A 22,075-nucleotide genomic window follows, 5' to 3' on the forward strand; every position below is an offset into this window, starting at 1 on the left:
GCTGAGAATGATCCTTCTCTGTGTTGGTCCTGTGGGGGTCCTGACCATTGAAGAGCAGGCTAAAAGGGAGCTAACAAAGTATGCAGAGAAACAGAAAGACTACAGTCTGTAATTTTAGGACTACAGACAGCACCTGTATGGTAAGTGGACCTTATAAAATAGACAGTAAGTGCAGATACAAGGAGGTGAACTTTGGGAGCCCCAGATCAATTTACTTCTCTTGTCGATTTTCTAAGTGAAAATAAGTACACATACTCTATTTGCTGAATTTATGTTGGGGGAATAAATAAAACATAAAATGTGGCCTGTGCAAAAGTTATACCACATTTTATGTTAAACTCAATTTAAGAAGAGTTTCATTCCAAACAATTTTTTATTAATATTAAAGTTTTGAAAAGAATGACAGCTGCCATATATTGGAAAAAAACATTTTTATTTCTGTAATCATAATATTGCATTAAAATATCTCAAGTGTAAAGCCCACTCCCAGCAACGTACATCATGAATGGAAAAGAAAATTCTTGCAAGTGGTCTGTGTTGCGTTTTGGAATGAAACCCTTCACATACATTATTTGGTAATATATGAAACATACAATGAAAATGAGAAAACCCTCATTTTCAAAGGGCAGCAGCTGAGTTACTCTCTCAGCCATGTGACGAGTAGTTAGCAAGTGGTTACAAGACAGATCTAAAATTTAAACTGAATGGAATATACACTTGCATTACTTTAGAGTATATGAAATATACAGTGAAAATTAAAAGGCTGGGACCATTATGTATCTTTTTCTACAGAGGCTAAAGGCCTTTCTTTAGGAATCCAGCCATATGACAAGCAGTTAGCAATTTTTACATTACAATACAAAAACTAAAATTTATACTAGGCACGTAGAACATTTCATTTATGACCCCAATGGACCAGGTTTGTTCTCTGGGGTTGTGTGAGTAAAATCTGAATTTATTACTTAGTGGACCTTTACTAACAGGGCAAAGAAGAAGAAGCTGCAGATCAAAGCAGGAATGTTACTGTGCAGCACAGCAGTGAGTAAATGGAGGGATAGAAACACTGGCTTTTGTGGAGAAGAGACCCAGCAGTATGGTGTGAGGTGAGAGACGATGAAGATATATTAAGAATCAAAGACAGGTTGCAAAATAAGCATAGAGCGTTGTTTGTTTTTTATTTACGCCTACCCATTTTCTGAAAAACACCACCTACTTGCAATAGAACTGGTAGTAGTTCATACCATAGAGGTTCTGCTGTGGCTGTATGGAATACGAGGGGGGGGGAAATAAGGCAACTAATAGAGTTTAGGAGAGTATTCTATGAAGTAGGATTTCTCAGTTAACCTTATAAAAAAAATCAATCGTGTCCATTAAGAGGAAAGGTCAACGACAATCCCCACTTTGAGCTCAGGTTATCCAGTTTACCGGGAAATCATGTTTTGGGAAATCTGCTTTCATCTGCTGTTTTCAGGATGTAACTGTTTTAGTGAGGCAAGTGGATTAAGAAATGGAAGAGCTGGCTGACACTGCAAGGCTATTAAAAATTTATTTATTTAGCCAGGAAGGAGGTTGAGTTTTTTTGGCTTGTGTGGTGATTCACTGAGCATGGCAACCGAAAGCCAGGTGACGCTCTTCTTCTTTCAATGATCAGTGTTCAGACATTTAAAGTATTTGTTTCTTGGGCATTTGGGTGATACAGAAAATGATTTTTGGAATCTCTTCTGGAAGTCCTAGTTAGGAATCACCAAAACAATGCCACATCTCAAAGTTTCTTAACAGAGTTAAACACAGGCCTACATGCTGGTTAAGGAGTTTACTCTTATAACTATGCTGCAGTACCACACGCTGTTCAGTAATTATGGAATGCATCACACAACATAATGCGTGTGAGTATTAGACCACCTGGACATATCAGAATTTTGTTTAAAATACGCTGTAGTGCTAGCAGTGAGACAGAAACTGCAGTGAAGATCATGCTCGCTATCCTCTACTGTCAGCACTCACTTCTGGCACTCAGCCTAGATGCTTTTAAACCAGAATGCCCCCATCAACATGTCCGCTGTGCAGACCAAGACATCGACAGGGCCAGTGTAAACACACAAGTAGCAGTTCCGTTGGACGCATGGTGGCAGGATGCTTCCTCTCATGGTTTATTTCGCTTTCTCTGTGCCTGCTTGTTAAAAAGCACTGTTTTTACAATCGCCCATGATCACTGACACCTGGCCTTGCCTAATAAAACTTGCACCAACCAGTCATTTATTTATGCCGGCCACTCTTTCCCCTGAGCTCACTGCTCTCTCTGGGAGAGCCTCTCACTGGGTGACTCACGACAGGAGCATTCATGGGAAAGACTGACATCCTGCTATAACCAGGTATGAAAAAGAACACTGTAGCTACAAAGCCTGCCCTGTAAGATGAGCGACAGCAAAGATGTAGAGATGAAAACGTGTACCTACAGAATGTGCAACGACAATGGCAAAGATAGAGAAAGAATGAAATTATGATATTGTATTCCACTGTAACCAGTAGAAGAACAAATGGATTAAAATTTGGCCTTAAAAAAAAAAAAAGTTGAATTTTACCTTTCTAGTGGAAAGAGTGGATGGACAGCAGTCACCTCCATCATATTGGCAGTAGGCTCTGTTGTTGATGGTGTCACACCATCCGTCTCCAGCAAATGGCTTAGGGAAAAGAGAATTAGCTTTAAAGTCTGTTATCATTTTCAAAACACAACTCACCAACAATAACAAATTTCATTTGCAATCCATCTGCCAGCAGCATCTTTCTAACCAAAACCTTCCAGACTTTGGCTTTTATGGTTGTTGTTTTTTTTCTTTTTTCAGCCCCAAAAATATTTCTATCATTAAGGATTATTACTAAACTGCAAAATCAAATTGGGCAAAATACAGCTTCGTTCTCAAAATACCCCAGTGCTCTAATCAGATTTCATGCATGAACACATTTTTCCATTGTGACAACTGAAGATCAACACCTATCTCTAAATGTTAGAAGAAACAGAGTCTCCTTGAATCAATCCCAATGACATTCTAACACTGAGAATTAGGCCAAAAGGCTAATTCATTCATATGAAAATAAAAGAGATATACTAGATTGGCCTTAGCCCATCCAGTATTTGATATTCCACAAGCTTCCTAATCCCCCTACTTAGATGTCATGGTTCGGAACCATTACTTCACCTGTGCGAGAGAAAACTTGTAGTTAGGCATTTTGCAATGCTTTTGGGAGTTAAGTCCAACTTTCTGGAATGGTCTACAATTATCAAATTTGAGTTACATAAAAACCTCAAATGCGTCATAATGACAGCCTTTAACTTTTTCAACTTAACCTTAGGGTTTTGGTGCCAAAAATAAGAAAACAAGAGCAGCCTGCCAAAGATACTTTTGGCTTTCCTCAAGCATGTGGAGTCATTTCAAAGAGTCCAGGTTGTACCTGAACCCACAGCCCAGCACAGGAACAGCTGCTGTGGAGATTTCTGTAGAATTTCACCCCTGATAAAGTACACCTAATCCAAAATGTTTTTCCTGTCCTGTCCTAAACGCCAGGTCATAAACAAATATCATTTTTCATTGTTCTGTTTAAAGCTTTTATGTTTGGCCAGTGATCAATAATGACTTGTTGGTCAAGTGATTTATGGTAAAGCATGAACAAAAGTCAGATGTGTATTCTTGTTCAAAGTAAATTTAGCCATCTAATTACTTTGCTATTACTTTGTCCATTGAAATTACTAATTTGGAATAAAAACACATTCTTTGAAAGGCCTGGGAATTGCACCGCATTATTGCATTATTCAGTCTCGTACATTAAAGCTCTAACCATGAACTGTTGCAGCTGGAGGACTATTTTGCAGCTATGATAACAAAACCGTTGAAGAAGCATTGGAAAACCACATCAAGTGTAGGGGCCCAGTGTTATGTCACAGCACAATGTCCTCTGCTAGTAAATTCAGCGGCTATATCGTCACATTCATGGCACTGTATCAGTAATTCCTGACTGGGACTATAAACGCATGAAGGTACAATAAGTGCTGTGACCCAGTAGCTCAGCTGGAGTAGCAGTAAACGGGAAGGATGAATGGAATTCATCTGTTCAAGCTGCAATACAAGACCATAAAAGTTAGCATCTACGCAGAGTGGCCAATTCAGCCATTCACATCCCTCCAGCAGAAGGTATCAGTTCCTATAAATATTGCCTGCCAAAATGTTATCAACAATTTGGAATATAGTGCTGCCCTTTTTTCTCTCCTACCACTTTGCTGACACATTTTCAACAATTCAACAATTTCAACATTTTCAGCTCCTCACTTTACACCCCATTCTCAGTAGGAGAGAGTGAGAGAAGCACTTTTTTTCCACTTGATGCGTCATTCTCTGAAGGTTTGCGTTTAAAAGATGTGCCTGCGTGGGTATTCCAGGGGAGGTGGGAGGTTACAGACCACACGGATGGAGCCGAATCATTTTCCAATGTGAAAAATCTAGAGGGGGGGTCTTGTCTAAATTAGAACTACTCCCCAGACTTTGACTGATGCCTTCTACGTATGCAGCTAGCAATTGCATAACAGAACTATGGTAGCCACTTATGCCCTTTTTCCCTGAAATGTTGTTTTGGGCAGGGGGCACATTCTCCAAAAAATCTGCAGACACATTGAATCGATCTCACTGAATCTCATCGTCTGTGGGAAAGCACTCGCACCAGCCTGTGGATGGGACCTTTATTTGACCATAAACGCATTGCTTCAGAATCCCAGCTTGAAACCACTTTGGGACATTTCATTTTTCTCTGTGATAGTTTTAAAAAAGGGCTTTCAGCAAAGAGCTGCTCTCCCATTTCCCCATAAAAACAATCAAGGTGTCTCTTTACCTTATGCAGCGCTGAGAGAAATGTAATCCCTGAAGATCACACTGATGTGTGGCAGGAAGACAAACTCAGCAGACCGACTGACCAACCATGTCTAATGCTAGGTGCGAAACACAATAAACAAAATAGACACCATGGCAACAGCCGCTAATGTTTTGAGACTCGTTGTTAGTGCTGGCATCTTGATTCACTGAAGTATGAACCTCTTGATTGGGTCTCCCCGGAGAATCCCAAAAGGCAGCTAATTATGTTCCCTCCTAGTTCACTTCTGATGTAAAGTGTTTTAAAAATAATTAAATAAAATCAGACCATGCCAAACACATGTCTAAAAGTACAGTAACACTTATTATCAGGGGTGGAAGTTATATTTTTTATACAGTGTACTTAATATTTTTATGTATTCCTGTTTTCACATGCTCCTGAAGTGGTTATATTTGCAGTCATTCCATTTTCAGCTATGCCACTCAGTCATACTGTTTTCAGTATCTGTTCAGTTTCTAAAAACATATTATATTTGCTAGTACATGGCAATTCCTTTTGACACTGTCACATCAGAATCTATAGAAAAAGACAATGGAGAGCTGCGCTCTCATTTGGAGTTTGCAAGCAGGCATGCAGAAGGGGCCTTAAGAAGAAGCTCATGGAAGTTGCACTTCCCCGCTTTAAGCGACAGTTATTGTTGATTATGTTGTTGTTGCAGGGCTTGAGATGTGTTTATGCATTTCATGGGCTTATTGTGTTGAGGTGTGGCTTCATTTAGTGTGGGTTAGTGTTGTCTATAAAGATAAAGCATATGGCTGGGACTGACCTGCCTCCATTAAAATTGTTTCTTTCAGTGGTCTTTCTGCCTCAATACAACTCATCCTTCGGTGCACATTCTGCGCTATATTTACACCACAGTTGTAGAGGTAAAGGACTTCGTACATGCTACCTGCATGTAAATGTGAGTGTGCAGCTAATACGCTTTGAGTTGAACAGCATGCCTTCACTCCTGAGTCTTGACTGGGGTAAACCAAAGCATTCCGCTTTACCATCCTTAACCAGCAGTAATAGCGCATTCAAAGCCAAGAGAAATGAGCAGAATGGTACAGCGATTCAAAATCATAATGTATTCACAACACAGAGTTACCATTTCACATAATCAATCCAAAATAACATGAAAAACATCCACTTCAAGTTTACATCACTAGGCACATGTGCCAAAAGTGATTTCACTGTAGCTTTTAAAATTAACTGGTAGCTAAAACAGTCAGTCAGACTACAATATAAATCAACAAATTTAAACCTTACACTAGCAGAAATTATTGTAATTTTTTCTCTAGCTCTAATAGTCATGGTATGAATGTATGCTTATATGGTTTTGAAACAAATGCGTCAGAATGCTGCTAAAGTGTCCCAAAGATGGCTGATGACATATTTTGTGTGATACACTTTTGAGAAATTTCAGCAAAACTGTGCAACAATCTTAATGAGAAACAGGAGTACAACACTTCAGATGGCTGGCCTGGCCTAAAGCTTTAATGGGGCCTGAAATTTTGATCTGAAATTGAAAACAGCCCAAGAACATTCCCAATCCACAGCACCAAGTTTGGAATTTGAACCTGACTACAGCCCAACCAAAGCCTGTCTGAAATCAACCTGAACTTGCTGTTTTAATCACATTTTTGCACAGGTTAACTTTGTGGAACTTCAACAGCATGAATGATTACAGTGAGCCAAAATGAAAAATGTTTATAGTAATACATGTAAGAGGAAGAATAAAGAAGAAAGATAAGTTAAAACAGGTTAAATGCACACCAAAAATGAATTACAGCTGGGAGACTATGAGACTATGAGAAACATCAAGAAATCTGAACTCTTTGGTGTCTCAGTTTTTTAGACAAACCCCCTAAAAAAATCTCATACAATGTAGGACTTGGTGGCTTCATGGGAAAAGCCTTGCCTCATATCCAAGAGGTTGATTTTTCAAATCTAGCAAGGTCTTTGACTTGGTTGTGATAGGATGGCACTGGGGATAGAAGGGGGGAAAAGTGAAGTAGAATGGGGAAGGATAGAAGTCAAAAACATAAGCAGTCCTGTTTCTTCTAAAGTTAAAGCTTAGCAGTTAAAACACACACACACACACACACACACACACACACACACACACACACACAGGGCTGCATTTCAGGCTCCACTATCTTTTCTTGTCCTCTCACAAAGGGAAAGCTCAGATATTCCCCACACCATTCTTGGGCATCACCCTCCAGCCCTCCTGGCACTCTATGTACATCTTGCCTTTGAGCCTTACTCACACTTCATATTCATCTCCCCATGTGTAATCTAGAGATCCTGATCAGGATTTAAACTGACAACCACCTGCCTGCAGAGGAAAGGCATCTACCAGCAGGCCACAGGTTCTAACCCCAGCACTGGCACTGGCTTTTTTGGACTATTAATTTTAAGATTTGCAGTTTCTGTTTCTACGCATATTTCGGAGCATCTTAAACCAGGATCACTGATTTGAACTAATCCACACTCACTGAAAAATTACCTTACAGCTGTCTGTGGCATTCTTACTCTCCTTTTAACTTATTTCTGATCTAATACTGAACCTAAAAAAGATAAACAATGAAATACTACTGTAAGCAGCAGGCGTTGGAATCACTACATGCCTCACAATATGATATCACAACATTTGTGCCACAATACAATTCTATTACAATGATTTAAAAGATTTGGGACATGCTAAGTACTGCAATACAACAAACTGAAATAAATGTGTTCCACCCACAAATCCACCCACTTCTAGGGTCTCCCCACATTATACAATGTTACAAAGCTGGGAGGACAAGGGCCTGCTTCCTCCATGAGGACAGCCACCGCATCTTTTTGAGCTTTTGCTAACACATCCTTGAACAGCTTGACATACTTGAAGGACAATGCTAACTGCCAATTCTGTTATGTCAGCTAACAGACTTTGTTACTTGTGCTTCTGTGCATCAATTCTACTTTTAAACCTAAAATATAATGATACACTGTATGGACAAAAGCATTGGGACAGACCTCGTAATCACTGAACATAGGTGTTTAATTCAGTCCCACTGGTGAATGCCAGGGGAACGTTACCTGCCTGACAGCATTGTGCCAACTGTAAAGTTTGGTGGAGGAGGGATAATGTTATGGGGTAGTTTTTCAGGGGTTGGTCTTGGCCTCTTAGTTCCAGTGAAGGGAAATCTTAATGCTTCAGCATACCAAGACATTTTGCACAATTGTACACTTCCAACTTTGTGGGAACAATTTGGGGAATGTCCATGGTTGGGTGAGTTTGGTGTTAAAGAACTTGACTGGCCCACACAGAGCCCTGACCTCAACCCCATCGAACACCTTTGGGATGAACAAGAGCAGAGCTTCATCCAACATCAATGTCTGACCTCACAAACAAAAAGAGTGGAAGCTGTTATAGCTGCAAAGGGGGGGGGGCAACTCCATAATAATGCTTATGGAATTAGAATGGGATGTCATGAAAGCTCATGTAGGTATAATGTGTAGGTGTCCCAATACTTTTGTCAATATAGTGTATCATGATGTACTCATTTTTGTCTCTCACACCTAGTTATTGCTGTTCTTGCAGCACGACCCAGACAACAGTTTTGTCCTTGAAATATCAGCAATAATGACTATTTTGTACAGTTTAGTACTGTGATTTTGTTTAACCCCTTAAAATCCCAGGCTTATTACATACTAAGACTTATTATTCAGTAACTACAGGGACTTCAGTGCAAATTGGTTGAGTTATTCTTAGGTTATAGAAGCGTGTAATAGAACTTTGGGCCATATAAGGGGTTAAATCATGTTACATTTTACTGTCTAAAGTGACCAGCTCTCCCTTCTACACTTCTTGCTTGTTTAAATCTAGCCAAAAACATTTGCAAGTGGAGTTAATAACAGTGCAAAACTTTGAGGGAGAAGATATCCAGAGCAGTATCACAGTATCAGTCAAGAATGTGTTACATGACAAAAACACCAGACTTTACAAAGTATTCTAACAAAACTGCAGAAGATCAGAAAAACATCTAAATAGAGAGCTTTACATGACATGATAGGCAATGTGAATGCATTACTAGGAAGCCACCACAACTTTATGCTAAAGACAGGCTGTTTAGTGTGTTCTCTCTCTACACACACACACACCTCTCTGACATAAATGGAAGTTGGAAATATGCTATGTTCACACTTCATATTAAAATACGTTAAGTGATCTTATCATAAATAGACAGCGAAACATGCAGCTGTTTACATTTGGCACTTCCATGTGTCTTTAATGCATCTCCAGTGACCACACGTGATCAGATTTTGTGAATGGAAGAGGGGTTCCGCACACATTTACTATATAAGGTCCTTGTCCATACATGTCAGGATATTTTTAAAAACATAGTTTTTTCCACTCTGCTTTCATTGTTTTCAAAAATCTATTCGTCGCAAAAACAACTTAAAAAGATCGCATGACCATGCCAGCCCAGTAGGGGGAGATAACACCCCATAAAATTTTATGTCATACACCTCAAGAAGAACACTGTGTGCATGCACACTGTGCAAAACATAGTATGTGCCACAAAGCAGAGATTTTCTGTCAACATGAAGGCAGCATGTTACAAACACTGTAGGCCTCCAGTTTTCTTGCTCCCAGTACTTCCAGAACCTTTTTCTTAAGTTAGATGAATGTTGTTCTTAAAGTAAACTACAAATGGGGCTGAGGTTTTGTTCCAGAGAATGTTTATCTAACTTAAGAAAAATGTTCTCGGAACTTGCTATCATGCTGCACTATACATAAGCCACACCCCCACATGTATTAAGATCAAAGATGTGAGGATGATGGGTACAGTCAATTCATGAGATAGCTTTGACAAAAGGTATAGTACCCCTTGCCATGGGATTGTTTATAAATATTTGTAACTTAGGTGATAACACATTTACAAGAACTGAGTACAGTACGTTCTGACATTTCCGCAACAGACCATTCTCACACTTCCATGTTCATGACTGTGGAAGAGTAAATAGTAGTGTTACACGGCTTCTGGTTGCGCTGTAAACAATGGCGGATACTGCCCAAAATCATTGCTGCATTCCTAAATGCATTCAACTTAACAGCTTTACCTGTGTTCAACTTCACCTGAAAAGCTACGCTGGTCATTTGGTGTCAATTTTTTAACGAGTAACTGATCAAAAAAGAGGGTAATACTGAACTGGGTATGTGTGGCACAGACGTCTGCCGCAGCATACTCTGTTCACCGGGTTTTTGCGCAACGACTGCCAAGACTAGAACAGAAGGCTAGAATAGCCTTTCCATCCATGTTGGAGGAACTATCAGATAAGCCAACGGCTCTCCCATTAACCGCGCTGGGGCCGAAGAAAGATTTTTCAACTTCATTGCAACTCTGCAGGTGGAAGTTCGATAACGCTATTATTTATAGCCAGATGTGATGACACAGTGACTGAGAGAAAGGTTTATAGGGTTTAATGAAAAAGTAAAGCTGAATTAAATTATAAATGTTTTCAACTCACACACCATCCCTGAATGGTGGATCACACAGAAACAATGCAGGTAAGCCATATGCTCAATAAACATAAACAGCTACAGACGAGCACAAGTTAATGATGCATTGTCAGCATTTTCAAAAAGCTGCATTTTGCCCATCAACAAGAAAAAAACAGCAGCTGTCAAAAATCTCCACCCTGCAGTGTTTTCAAAAACCTCTTTTCTCAGTGTATGAAAACGTCATGAAGACGAGATGCCAAAACACAGAGAATAAAACTTCAAAAATATCTGTATACAGTTTAGTCTTTTGCTTAGCTTGTTGTCTGACAAAAATATCGCACAAGTCCTAATTTGTATAAATGTAAAGAGTGTTACAAACATTTAGATTGCATGGTCCACTAACATAACTTAAAAACAAATGGGAAAGGACAAAAAAAGAAGGTATGCAACCGTTTTTTTGTCTGCGATGACACAGTTGACTAAAGCGTCCTTGGTTGCTGTCAGGGATGCATCAGAGCCCTCACACTACAAATGTTATGTGGCCATTTGCTACACTGACTACCTCTGATGGTGGTTTGAGTGATCAGATCACAATGTGCCTCATTTACCAGTATCTTCCTAAGTTTTGTCTTACATTTGCTCTTGAGAAAGGTCCGAAGAAAAAGTTTATGTGAAATTTATGACGTGCATAGATTCTGTTCTTATCCAAGAACAAATCCCAAATAAGAAAACATTGGTGAATGTCAGAATCTTCATGAAAAATGCACAACTTGGTTTTATAAAGAAATTTCTTCTTAATGGTTGGTGAAGAAGGCCTATTGTTTCTCCAAGACACACTGAAACCCATGTACAGCTGTCCTCAGGGCTGTGCATATACGATCTGATGACCCAGGTTACATGATAATGCCAGGTTTAAAGAGGGCTTAGAACTATGATTGTTATTTCCAAATACAGCGAACTAACAGGGCAAAACCATACAGTGACTACAGAGAAGAGGACAGAAAAGACAACAAAAGAAAATAAGAGTTAGTAGATTAAGAGGGAGAAATTGACATGACAGAAGGGCTTTGACATTTTGCTGCAGCACACACATAAACTGTGCACAGAGGCGAAAGATGGTCCTGCTATGTGTCCATATTGGTCGATTTTCAGCCCAAATAAGCAATCAGCTATTGGCCATTTTTTCTCCAACTTAGCCTATCCTGAGAGCTGACCAGTGACATAAAACATGAGTCATATTTCGCCTGAGGCGCCAAAATGTAACTGCTGCACCATTCAAGGTGGAACATAAAACTTGGGAACAAGAAGCTGGCGAATAGGAAGCCAACATCATATCAAGCCTTGTCATATCTATTTCACTCATGAAAAAAAAATTGAAGTATATTACATTACTATTTTGCTGTAAATGTGCTATGTAGAGCTGTAATTAACACAGTTTATTGTCAAATGTTTTAAGAATTAGTTTCTGTTAGCACGTAAGCATCCGTGTGCTAATCTTAACTTGGCTTGCGCTAGCTTCATGACCTATGGTTTTGGCAGGGGCTGAAAGTAAAAATTATGGAGCCCCAGAGGAAACTGCAGCTCCTCTTCATAGCACCTGGTGGAACATCTCACAACTAACTGGGTTAATTTGCAAGTCAGTAACATGAATGGGTATAAAAAGAGTATCCCAGGGAGTAAAGATGGAGAGGGGTTCACCACTCTGTGAAAGACTATGCAGGCAAGTAGTGCAACAATTCAAGAATAACATTTCTCAATGTACAATAGCGAAGAAACATATCATTAAAAGATTCAGAGAATCATTAAAAACCATTAAAAGATTATTATGAAAATCATTAAAAGATTCAGAGAATCGAGAAAAATATCTGTGTGCAAAGTACAGGGCCAATAACCAATAATGACTGGCTGTGATCTCAGGAACACTTCTGAAAACCACTGTCTGCAAACAAAATTCACTGATGCATACACATGCAAGTTAAAACTCTACCATGCAAAGAAGAAACCATATATAAACAGGATCCAGAAACACTGCCGTCTTCTCTGGATCTGAGCTCATTTAAGATGGACTAAGGCGACATGAAAGTGTTCTGTGGTCCAACAAATCAAAATCTTAAATTCTTTTTGGAAATCATAGATGCTGCATTCTCTGGGCTTAAGAGCACCAAACTTGTTATCAGGATCCATTTCAAAAGCCAGCATCCATGATGGTATGGAGGTGCATTAGTGCACATGGCATGGGTGACTTACACATCTTCTTGCTCTCGTTTCCCGACTGTGATTTTGGATCTCTTTGTAATTAAAGATCTTAACTCAAGGTCTCGTCTGCGAGTGTCTAGTTCCGTCTTCCACCGTTACATTTCCACATCATTGTATTTTGTTTTTATTTATTTTTTGCACAGCATCACAACTTTGTTGGAAATGGGGTTGTAATACTTAATAAAATACAATAAAGTCATAAAATACAGTTACTTAAGTATTTTCCATCCTTGCTCAATGGTGATCTCAAAACACTCAAAAATGGCACACTGTATGGCCAAATGTATGTGGACACCTGACATCACACCTATATGAGCTTTTTTGACATTCCATTCCAAAACTATGGGCATTAGTAATTAGTTGGCCCCTCTTTTGCAGCTTTAACAGCCTCCACTCTTCTGCGAAGGCTTTACATAAATGTGTCTGCATGAATTTGTGCCCATGTAGTCAAAAGAGCATTTGTGAGGTCAGACTCTGAGGTCAGATGAGAAGGCCTGGCTCCCAATTGACATCCAATTCATGCCGAAGGTGTTCAGTGGGCTTGAGGTCAGAGCTCTGTGCAGGCCACTGGAGTTTCTTCACAACAAACTTGTCAAACCAAGACTTTATGAACCTCGCTTTGTGCACAGAAGCACAGTAATGCTGGAACAGGAAAGGATCTTATTCAAACTGTTGCCACAAAGTTTGAATGTCTAAAGTCTCTTTTAATGCCATAGACCTAGCATTACTCCGAAAACCCTGAAAACCAGCCCTACACCATTACCCTCCTCCACCAAACTTTACTGTTGGCACTGTGCATTCCGAGAGGAAGCAATCTCCTGGCATCCACCAAATCCAGATTTGTCCATCAGACCACCAGACAGTGAACTATGATTCATCACTCCAGAAACCATGCATCCATTGTCCAGTGGTGGCATGCTTTACAACTCTGATGCTTGGCATTGTGCATAGTGATCTTAGGCTTGTGTGCAGCTGCTTGGACATTGAAACCCATTTTATGAAGCTCCCAATGCATAGTTCTTGTGCTGATGTTTTCTTCCAGGAGCAGTCTGGAACTCTGTAGTGAGTGATGCAACAGAGGATAGGTGATTTTTACATGTTGCACGCTTCGGCACTCAGTGGCCCCACTCTATGAGTTTTCATGGTACACTGTAAAAAGTGGCTCGTCAGATCTACTTAAAAAAATTACTTCATGTGGCTACAAGCAATTAAACTAGTTTTATTCAACTTACAATACTACACTGATTGAAAGAATTATTCATTCAACGTATTTATTTAGGTTGAATAAAACTTGTTAATTTACTTCTTACCACAAAGTTTTTTTTTTAAGTAGATCCGACAAGCCACTTTTCATGGTGTATACTGGTTCATTCCTGAGCTGTTGTTGCTCCTAGATGCTTCACAAAATTTTACAATATTAGCACTTACAGTTGACTGGAGCAGATCTAGCCAGGCAGACATTTCACAAACTCAAATAAACCCATTCTACTGCCAGCATGGAGATTACATGGTTATGTGCTTGGATTTTTAGAGCTGTTAGCAGTGGATGTGGCTGAAACACCTGAAATCAATAATTAGGAGTGCTGTCCACATACTTTTGCCATATACTATACCTATAGATGAAAATGTTGTTAAAAATGTTACAGCCCGGTGGGCCCCTGGTCTTTTGGCTTAAACCCAAAATATTTTCAACTACTAGAACACTCCAGCCATAGCAAGCCACAGCACTAACAGGCCACAGATTTCTGCCTCATTAAACAATCCTGATTCAACTCATCAGCTAATTAGCAAGGCCTTCATGAGTTTCATCCAAAGTGCTAAAACAGCGAAAACACTCATATTTGACATGTCTATCCTAGAAACACCAATGGTCATCAGTCTGTTACAATGCCTTGTTTAAACTGCAAACACAGATAAAGCCCTTGAAGATTCTTTATGGACGATGCCATCATGGTTCAATAGTGGGAATTCTCTTATTTAAATTGAATGTATGAATTTCAGAGGAAATTTGCTCTACTTGAGACTTAAGATTTGCAGCAGGGCTCCAGGGCTGTCCTTTACTCTAAGGGTTGCCAACCAAAATATGGATTTGGAGGAAAAAAAAAGCCTGCCAAACTGCCCCCACCCTTTTACATATCACTAGCCTATTACATGAAGCAGCATCTGGATAAGCTCTGGTGCAATGCATTTACAACATGTGCTGCACTGGTATACTTTATAATGTCATCATGGAGTATCTAGTTAAAAGCAATTGTTTTGCTTAGCAACATGCAAAGGCAACACAGAGGAAAAAATAGGGGTCTGGCAAGTAGGTGGAATTCTTCTAATATCATAACACATCTCTCCTGAGATGATGTGCTCCATAGATAATTCCAGACAATGTTAAAATAGAATGAATACTACCTGAAACCAGCCTGCTTTATTCTGAAATAATATCACAAACAACATACATAGACATCGTTTTTTTGGCATTAATATCAGAAACACTGCTTTCAAAGGGTCATAATAGTTTGTTTCTTGGCAATATTTTGACCTCTGTTCACAATAATTGATTTCAGATGCTAATAAAGATTATTTATAATTAAATAAAATTATTTGTTCTACTTTTTACTCAGATTGTACTTTTCATTGTCTCTGTGTTTATTCATGGACACTACATTATCACAAATCTGCAAAGTCAAGTATAGCACATGCCTTCTCTGATGTACATGAGGCCTGGCACTGATTCTTTCAGAGATACAACCCATACCAGATTGTTGTATGTTTCAGTATGCTGCGAGGGGAATATTAAATATTCGGCATTCAGATACTATCACATTAATGTCAGATTGGTCTTACTTTGTACGTGAGCAGTGAGACTGGTCTTTTCTTGTTTATTAAGTAACACAGTCAGCCGCATTTCTAGACATACCATAGTTGGAAGTGTAAAAGCTGATTAGTCTTCTGTGAAGATGTACATAAACTTATCTGCATCAAGACTCAGAGAAGGGGTTCACAGGTAAGTGTAGCTTGCAGAGGCTCACACAGGTCACAGCATTCATACCTCTATAATCTCAACTAGGCCTTGTGCAAATCTGCGCGGTTGTGCATTAAACAAATGCTACTTGGCTATTCGGTAGCACTGGGGGTGTGATGAGACGCAAACAATACAAAAAATTATAGACTAAATAACTATATTCTCCTTTTTCACATCCTGTACCTCCTGTACTAATGCATCACAAGACTTTCTTCTCGTTGTTCTGTCTTCTCATTTTCTGTACATTCTGCCTTGGATACTGCCCTCTACTGCTCATTTTCATATTCACACATCTATACGAATGTTTGCACATGACCCTGCATATGTTCACATGTTCGCAGGTTTGCACATGCATAATTCGGCCTTAACATATATCAGTAATGCAAGGCTCAGAGGTGCTATTACTTTCTGTGAGCACCTCAAACAACTGTTCTGATATTTTGCAAATCTTCTAACGCTCTCCCTCTGTGTTTAGAAAAATAACTTCATACCTCACCGCATTTCTTCTCGAGTCTCTCAGAAAAGTTCGTACGGTGTGAAAATTGTCCACTACTCAGTCAGATACTATAGGCCTTCGGCCTGGAAAAATCGGCAGGTGCAAGAATTCAAATGTTTCAACCATTTTTGTTTGTTGATATTTACCAAAGATTATTTTCAAGGAATAAAGGCCTCATAAAGATGTTACTGGCAACACCACTGGACTGGTGGAAACAAAACTCAGTTGCATCGGCAAACCTCTGTCTGTCTCTGCCACTTTATTTTTGTGGAATGTCATACTGTACCAAACGCCACTCCAGGTTTCTACTCCTTAGATAAGTACTTTTCATATCCCAGCCAGCAACTAAAAAAGTGACTGCCAAAACTGCCATAGAGCTCTCTCTGTGTAACACAGTCGTTATTTATATTCTCAAAATGACAGTTACCTTCATCAGTTTTACAGATAAAAAACATTTTACAGGTTTAACCCAAATTATGAAGACATCAAATGAGCAAAAGGCATCAAACGGTTCCACCTTTTCACAACAGGCAAATATGCTAGTCTCATCTCTGCACTGAAGACCATTTGCACTTTGTAGTGACTGATTTAATATGGTCACTGGTTCCAGGACTTCCTTTAAATTCCCCCCGTCCAACTGACCTGCGCACACCAATCAGATCATACGTTTACCTTGGCACCTCAGCGCCGGGCTTGTCAGCAGCCCTCGAAGAGTTAGTACTTTGGATGACCGTGAACAGGATTCCATGAATTGTGGGTTGAAAGAGGGAGGAAGTGAGGGCTGAACTGTATGTTTTATGCTCATATATAAACCACATTTTGCAGTTGTGCAGATCTCTTCACAGCGCTTTCACTCTCTGATAAAGCAGCCTCCGCAGAGACGCGCTTGAGTCAGTCAGCGAGCGGAGGGGGAAACGCAACCTGGGTCTCACTGCCCATTACTGCTGAGTGTTTCTTTTGGCTGTGAGCAATGTCAAAGACATCTGAGAGTAGATGATGTGGGAACTCCTTTGGCTAAGAAGCGCCTCACTGCCTGCACCATCTGCATCAATATACAGAATAATTCATAAATGGCCACTACTAAAATCATTAGGTAAAAGGTTTTCTGCCAGCCATACTACTTTTGTGGGTGACGTATCACTCCTTACTATGAAAACTCACATCATTTTCTCTCTCTTCTTCTCAAGTCTGGGCTCCAGTGAGTTAAAATGGCTGCATTCTCTTAGCAGCTGAACATAAAAAAGTTATCCACTCTATTTACTTAGCTTAAGCACAATATAACCAGGAGTAAACCGACCTATGTTTATTCATATTGATTTGGTGGATTTGTTCTTTGCTGAGTATCTTCAAATGATACTTAAATGATGGATTTTATTCTGTTCTGTTAATGACTGCACCGGACTGCTTTGCTGTTGCTCACACTTCTCACTTTTAAGCTTTAGACCGAAAGAAAAGAACAGGATCTAACAAATTTCAGTTCCTGTGCCGATAGATGTACAGAAACGAATTCCAAGGAGAGTTCTAAGGAGAACTTTTAATCGAGCTGTTTTTGGTACACTACTTTCACTTTTACTTTAGTTATTATTTCATAGAAGTAACAAGAGCTTTACTTATTTTGGGCTACTCCACTCACCTCTGATTATAACAGTGCCCTAAAGGGTTGTATAAGTTTGCTCTGGGAGCTGTCTTTTCATTGAATGTGTTCACATAGACTCACAGAATTTCAGCTATGCTCTTTTTGTAGGGTGAAAAGCAGTTTCTCTCTCTTGGCTAGTGAGTCCTACTGACCACATCATTGGCTCTCTAGACTAAAACAATCAACAACTGCCTTATCGCTCATGGCTGATTATGATCTTCTCTGGGCCTCTCCAGCAGTGGGGGACCACCTTCACATTGAGCTGGTAGAACTCTGTCAGAGTACTCATTCTTCTCAAGCTGACAAGGAGCAGATGTGGAAACTACCATTATTCATCAAGTTCCTCATGGCACAGTCGACATACCAGGGCAATAAACAGCCAGCAGAGATTAGGCCCAAGTGAAAATCTTTCCAAATCGAATTTAATGTCAAAAATGAAGGAGACAATATTGGTGTTCCGGCACCAGTTAATTACAGTCTCTGACTGCTGTGGAGTTTCATGAACCTTGAACAATGAAGTTTGCTCCCAGTAAGGAAGTGAGAATGCCATTTGTGTTCTGGTCAAATACCGTGCAAACTTTTGCCAAGCAATACTTACCTCACAGGACTGAATGCAGTAGATTTGCTTCGGGTTTGGATGCCAACTCATTGTGCCTGTACACACAATGCTCTGCATGCACACAAACATAAACATACAAAGAGAGAAAAGAGGCAGAGAGTTTCCTTTAGTATCCATTTATCATACTGACACTGTCCAGAAAAGCATGTATCTCCATTTTTGTCTATTTTTATTTTTCTACATCATTTGAATGTGTTAGCTGTCCTTTACATTGCGTGAAAATTTCATGATGAATGGACCAACTGAAATTCTCCAAAATGCTACAATATAAGTTAAGAATGTTTTTGACATCTCCTTTAAAGTTACTTTTTCGAAGACACATTTTTTATTGGACAGCGATGGTATTTTAGTATATTGTAAAAATTATAAAATGGATAGTTCCGGTCCTAAAATCTGATTGGCTGAGCTGTGTTTGAAGCCATTGTAAAATACACGATATACGCACACCTATGACTGCATCACAACAACTGAACTCTGTATTACTGCCACTTCACACAAAATATCCTTGTGCTGTTAATGGAACAATCTTTTAATCTAATGCTGCTCGCATGGACCACTGTGTCTACTGATGTAAGAACCTGTTTTTGTTTAAACTGAAGGGCTTACAGCTTATCTTCTTAACTAGAACTAGGCTGGTCAGCTAGCTAAAAGAGGCTAAAAGATAGCCAACAACCTACACAACTTCATCATTAACATCACAGGCTTGAATTAAAGTACTTACGATATGATTCACTGTAAACCTGCAATACAAAAGACTAAAGAATGTCACCAGAATGGCTTACACACTTCAAACATCTGTGTTTCAGTCAGAAGTCACATCAAACCCAGGCTGAATCCCAAACGCCTTCGTACTCCCTAAATAGTGCGCTATCTACAGAGGTTTTAAAATTCTAGCTTCTACAGCCAAATAGTGCACTATTTGAGTATGTATGTGGCTGAATCGCAAATTACTATTTTTAATGACCATTTTTAGTTATATTATGCACTGCTGGGGGGCAGGAGCCAGTACTTAAATTCCTACGTAGTGCACTATGCAGGGAGCCATTTGAGATTCAGCCCCAGCATGAGAAGTGGGGCGCCATTGGATTCTTATCATGGGGAAGGGAGTTTTACGCCAGAAGCATACTCAACGTAAGCACAAGAATGCAAATGACAGTGCTCGGCCAACTTGGTCCTTCTGTTACTGTGGCGGTTAAAACACTCAGTACTGAAGGGGGCAATAGAGGATTTTATGTAAACCATCTTTGCGTGAGACTCAACTGCTCATCTGTTACGGCAGTTGGGAAATCACACTGGTGATACAAGACCGCTTGGACAGGCTTGGCTGTAGGTATAGCGGCTGTAAGCTGTAAGAACGCAGCTCGCATTTGCGTTACGTTATGAAATGCATCATGACACACTTTTGAATGCAACTACACACAAAACTCAGAACGCACAGCTTGAAGCATCTGCGTTCATGCCCTTGCATGAAGACACCCTGCTTCATGTTGTGCCAAAGAACACCGTTCCCTGTGATAAAATTGCAGTAACGCATGGCCTCTCGTGGCTTATTGCTTTAGTAGTCATCAGTACTGCACAAGAACTTGTAATTTATTACTGTCAACTAAACTGTTCAGATGTCCAGAAATGTGTCATAGTTTCAATTCCAAGATTGAAACAAACTGTACTAACTGTACATGCACAAATAAGATAATAAAAACCTGGTAAAAACCTGGAAAATAAACAGGAAACGAAGTGTTTCAATCACTGGCTCTCTCCCTGTCTGTCTTGTTTGAAAAGGCATTTCATTGATTTGATGTGAAACTGCTATTCATTCCCACATGTGCAAATCAGATCCATTCCTGGGGAAGTTTCGCCATTAAATTCTTGGAAGTCAGTCCCTTATCTCCACTTCATCTCCCTCCTACCTTGACCTTTCCTCCACTGCTCTTGCCCAATCTGCAAGAGTTTGGACACTGTTCCTGGAAAGCACAATCTACGTAAGGGCGCTGAAGTATAGTTATAAACACTGCAAAAAAGCCTGACACCTTGAGAAACTCAGTGCTTGGTGTGTGGCATTTTAATTGTCTCCTGTATAAACAGTTCCCCCAAACCACCACTATTACAAATTGGTGTGGAGATGAAAAAATGGGGTCAACCTTTTCCCTCCCAAAAGACAACGGAGCAACAATTTAGAGTAAGACACGGGGCAAACCAGGCCAGCTTATCACTCAGATATGCCAATAATATAACTCTGGACATCAGCTTGATTCTAAACTATTCAGTGTAAAGCCACTTAGGGTCCACCTAAAGAAAGATCTAGCATTTTACATTACCTTGCTGTCAAACAGATCTCAAGCCATGGAATATGAAGCAGAAGGCTTTCTTGGGGAGAAATACATTTTAATCTCAACTTCCCCCAGATTCTAAGGGCTTTTTCCAAGGCATATTTCTCAGAGCATTTTGTAAGGGCATATTTTGAGGCATGTTTCTCTTTCACAAGGGGATCCCTTGCAATGCTTTTACGCAGGGAAGTCAGTTTGCAGGAAGAAGCTTGGACCCTAGTCAAAGCACTTGTATTGGTGTGGTCTGAGCTGATCTTCATGTTTTGTGTACGAAAGGTGTGTATGCAGAGGACACAAAGACTTTAGTTGGAGAGTGTTTAGGACTTACAGGAAAATCTAATAGCATGGTGTGGTGAAACCCCCCATTACCTTACCTGAACCTTAGTGGGCAGGACCCAGTGTTTGAGAGTATCAGCTGTGGAATTACTGGCCAACACCACAGGGTCACTCAAGGCCACAATGCATGTTGGGTAGCAGACCGCACCTGCCGTGACACAAAGCAAGCTTTGCTCAAGCCTTCATTTGCATCTGTTGAATATATTCATATGAACACATTGAAAAAAAAATGTGGCCAGGCTCAGAACTGGTCATCCGTGGCTCGACAGCTTGGCAGGTGAGCACGCAAAGTGTTCTACCATGTGCAACTTGACTGTAGTCTTATTTCCCAAGCATGTCTAGACCTTTTAATATGCTACAAACCATAACTCAAACACAGTAATTATTCCTCACAAAACAATGTAAATAGGCTGCAGGTTCCAACAGAAGCGAAGCCTAGGTAACTAATTTGAATGTTGAATAAAACTGAATGTTTTGTGATGGTAGCTCTAATGTCAATGAAGTCAATATTGATTTAACCTCTTAAATAGCCAGTATCCACCAGCAGGTCCAAAGTATTACTACACATTTCTATAACCTAAGAATAACTTAGCCTGTCTGCATTGTACTTCATGTAGTTACTGAATAATAAGCATCAGTATATGATAAGCCTGTAATTTTTAAGGGGCTAAAGCTGCAATAAATCAAGTAGTTGACGAGATGGTTTTGCCATATTAATCAAAGAGAAGAACCAAAATTTAGCTCTGCTTAAAACTACACCTCACCTACACCATAACCATCATCACAGGTGTACTCTACAAAGTTGAGCTCTGGAGGGGCCTGGCAAGCTCCCTCAATCTTCTCACACATGGAGAAGTCTTCAGTCCACCTGCCATCTTTGGTACATCGAATTGTATACTACATGGATAACAAAACAAGAAAAAGATAATTTGCGATAAATCATTTTTGACCGTTGATCGAAGTTGAATTACATAAAGATGGTTTAATTCTAAATGTTCT

General features: G+C 39.8%; 1 protein-coding gene across 3 annotated transcripts in view; it reads right to left on the reverse strand.

Moving 5' to 3' along the window:
- pappa2 (pappalysin 2) overlaps nt 1-22,075 on the reverse strand; it is a 58,018-nt gene that overhangs the window by 1,495 nt on the left and 34,448 nt on the right. For 2 of the 3 annotated variants that reach the window (XM_036596276.1, XM_036596275.1), the window contains exons 19-22: nt 21,841-21,973; nt 21,115-21,224; nt 18,396-18,467; nt 2,583-2,681 (exon numbers count right to left, since the gene is read on the reverse strand). In XM_036596276.1, coding sequence (XP_036452169.1) covers nt 2,583-2,681; nt 18,396-18,467; nt 21,115-21,224; nt 21,841-21,973 — 414 coding nt within the window. Of the gene's footprint in view, nt 1-2,582; nt 2,682-18,395; nt 18,468-21,114; nt 21,225-21,840; nt 21,974-22,075 lie in introns of those variants that run through there. The other variant, XR_005008670.1, reaches the window with a different exon arrangement.

Source organism: Colossoma macropomum, unplaced genomic scaffold (assembly GCF_904425465.1).
Source record: "Colossoma macropomum unplaced genomic scaffold, Colossoma_macropomum, whole genome shotgun sequence".
Classification (NCBI taxonomy): domain Eukaryota; kingdom Metazoa; phylum Chordata; class Actinopteri; order Characiformes; family Serrasalmidae; genus Colossoma; species Colossoma macropomum.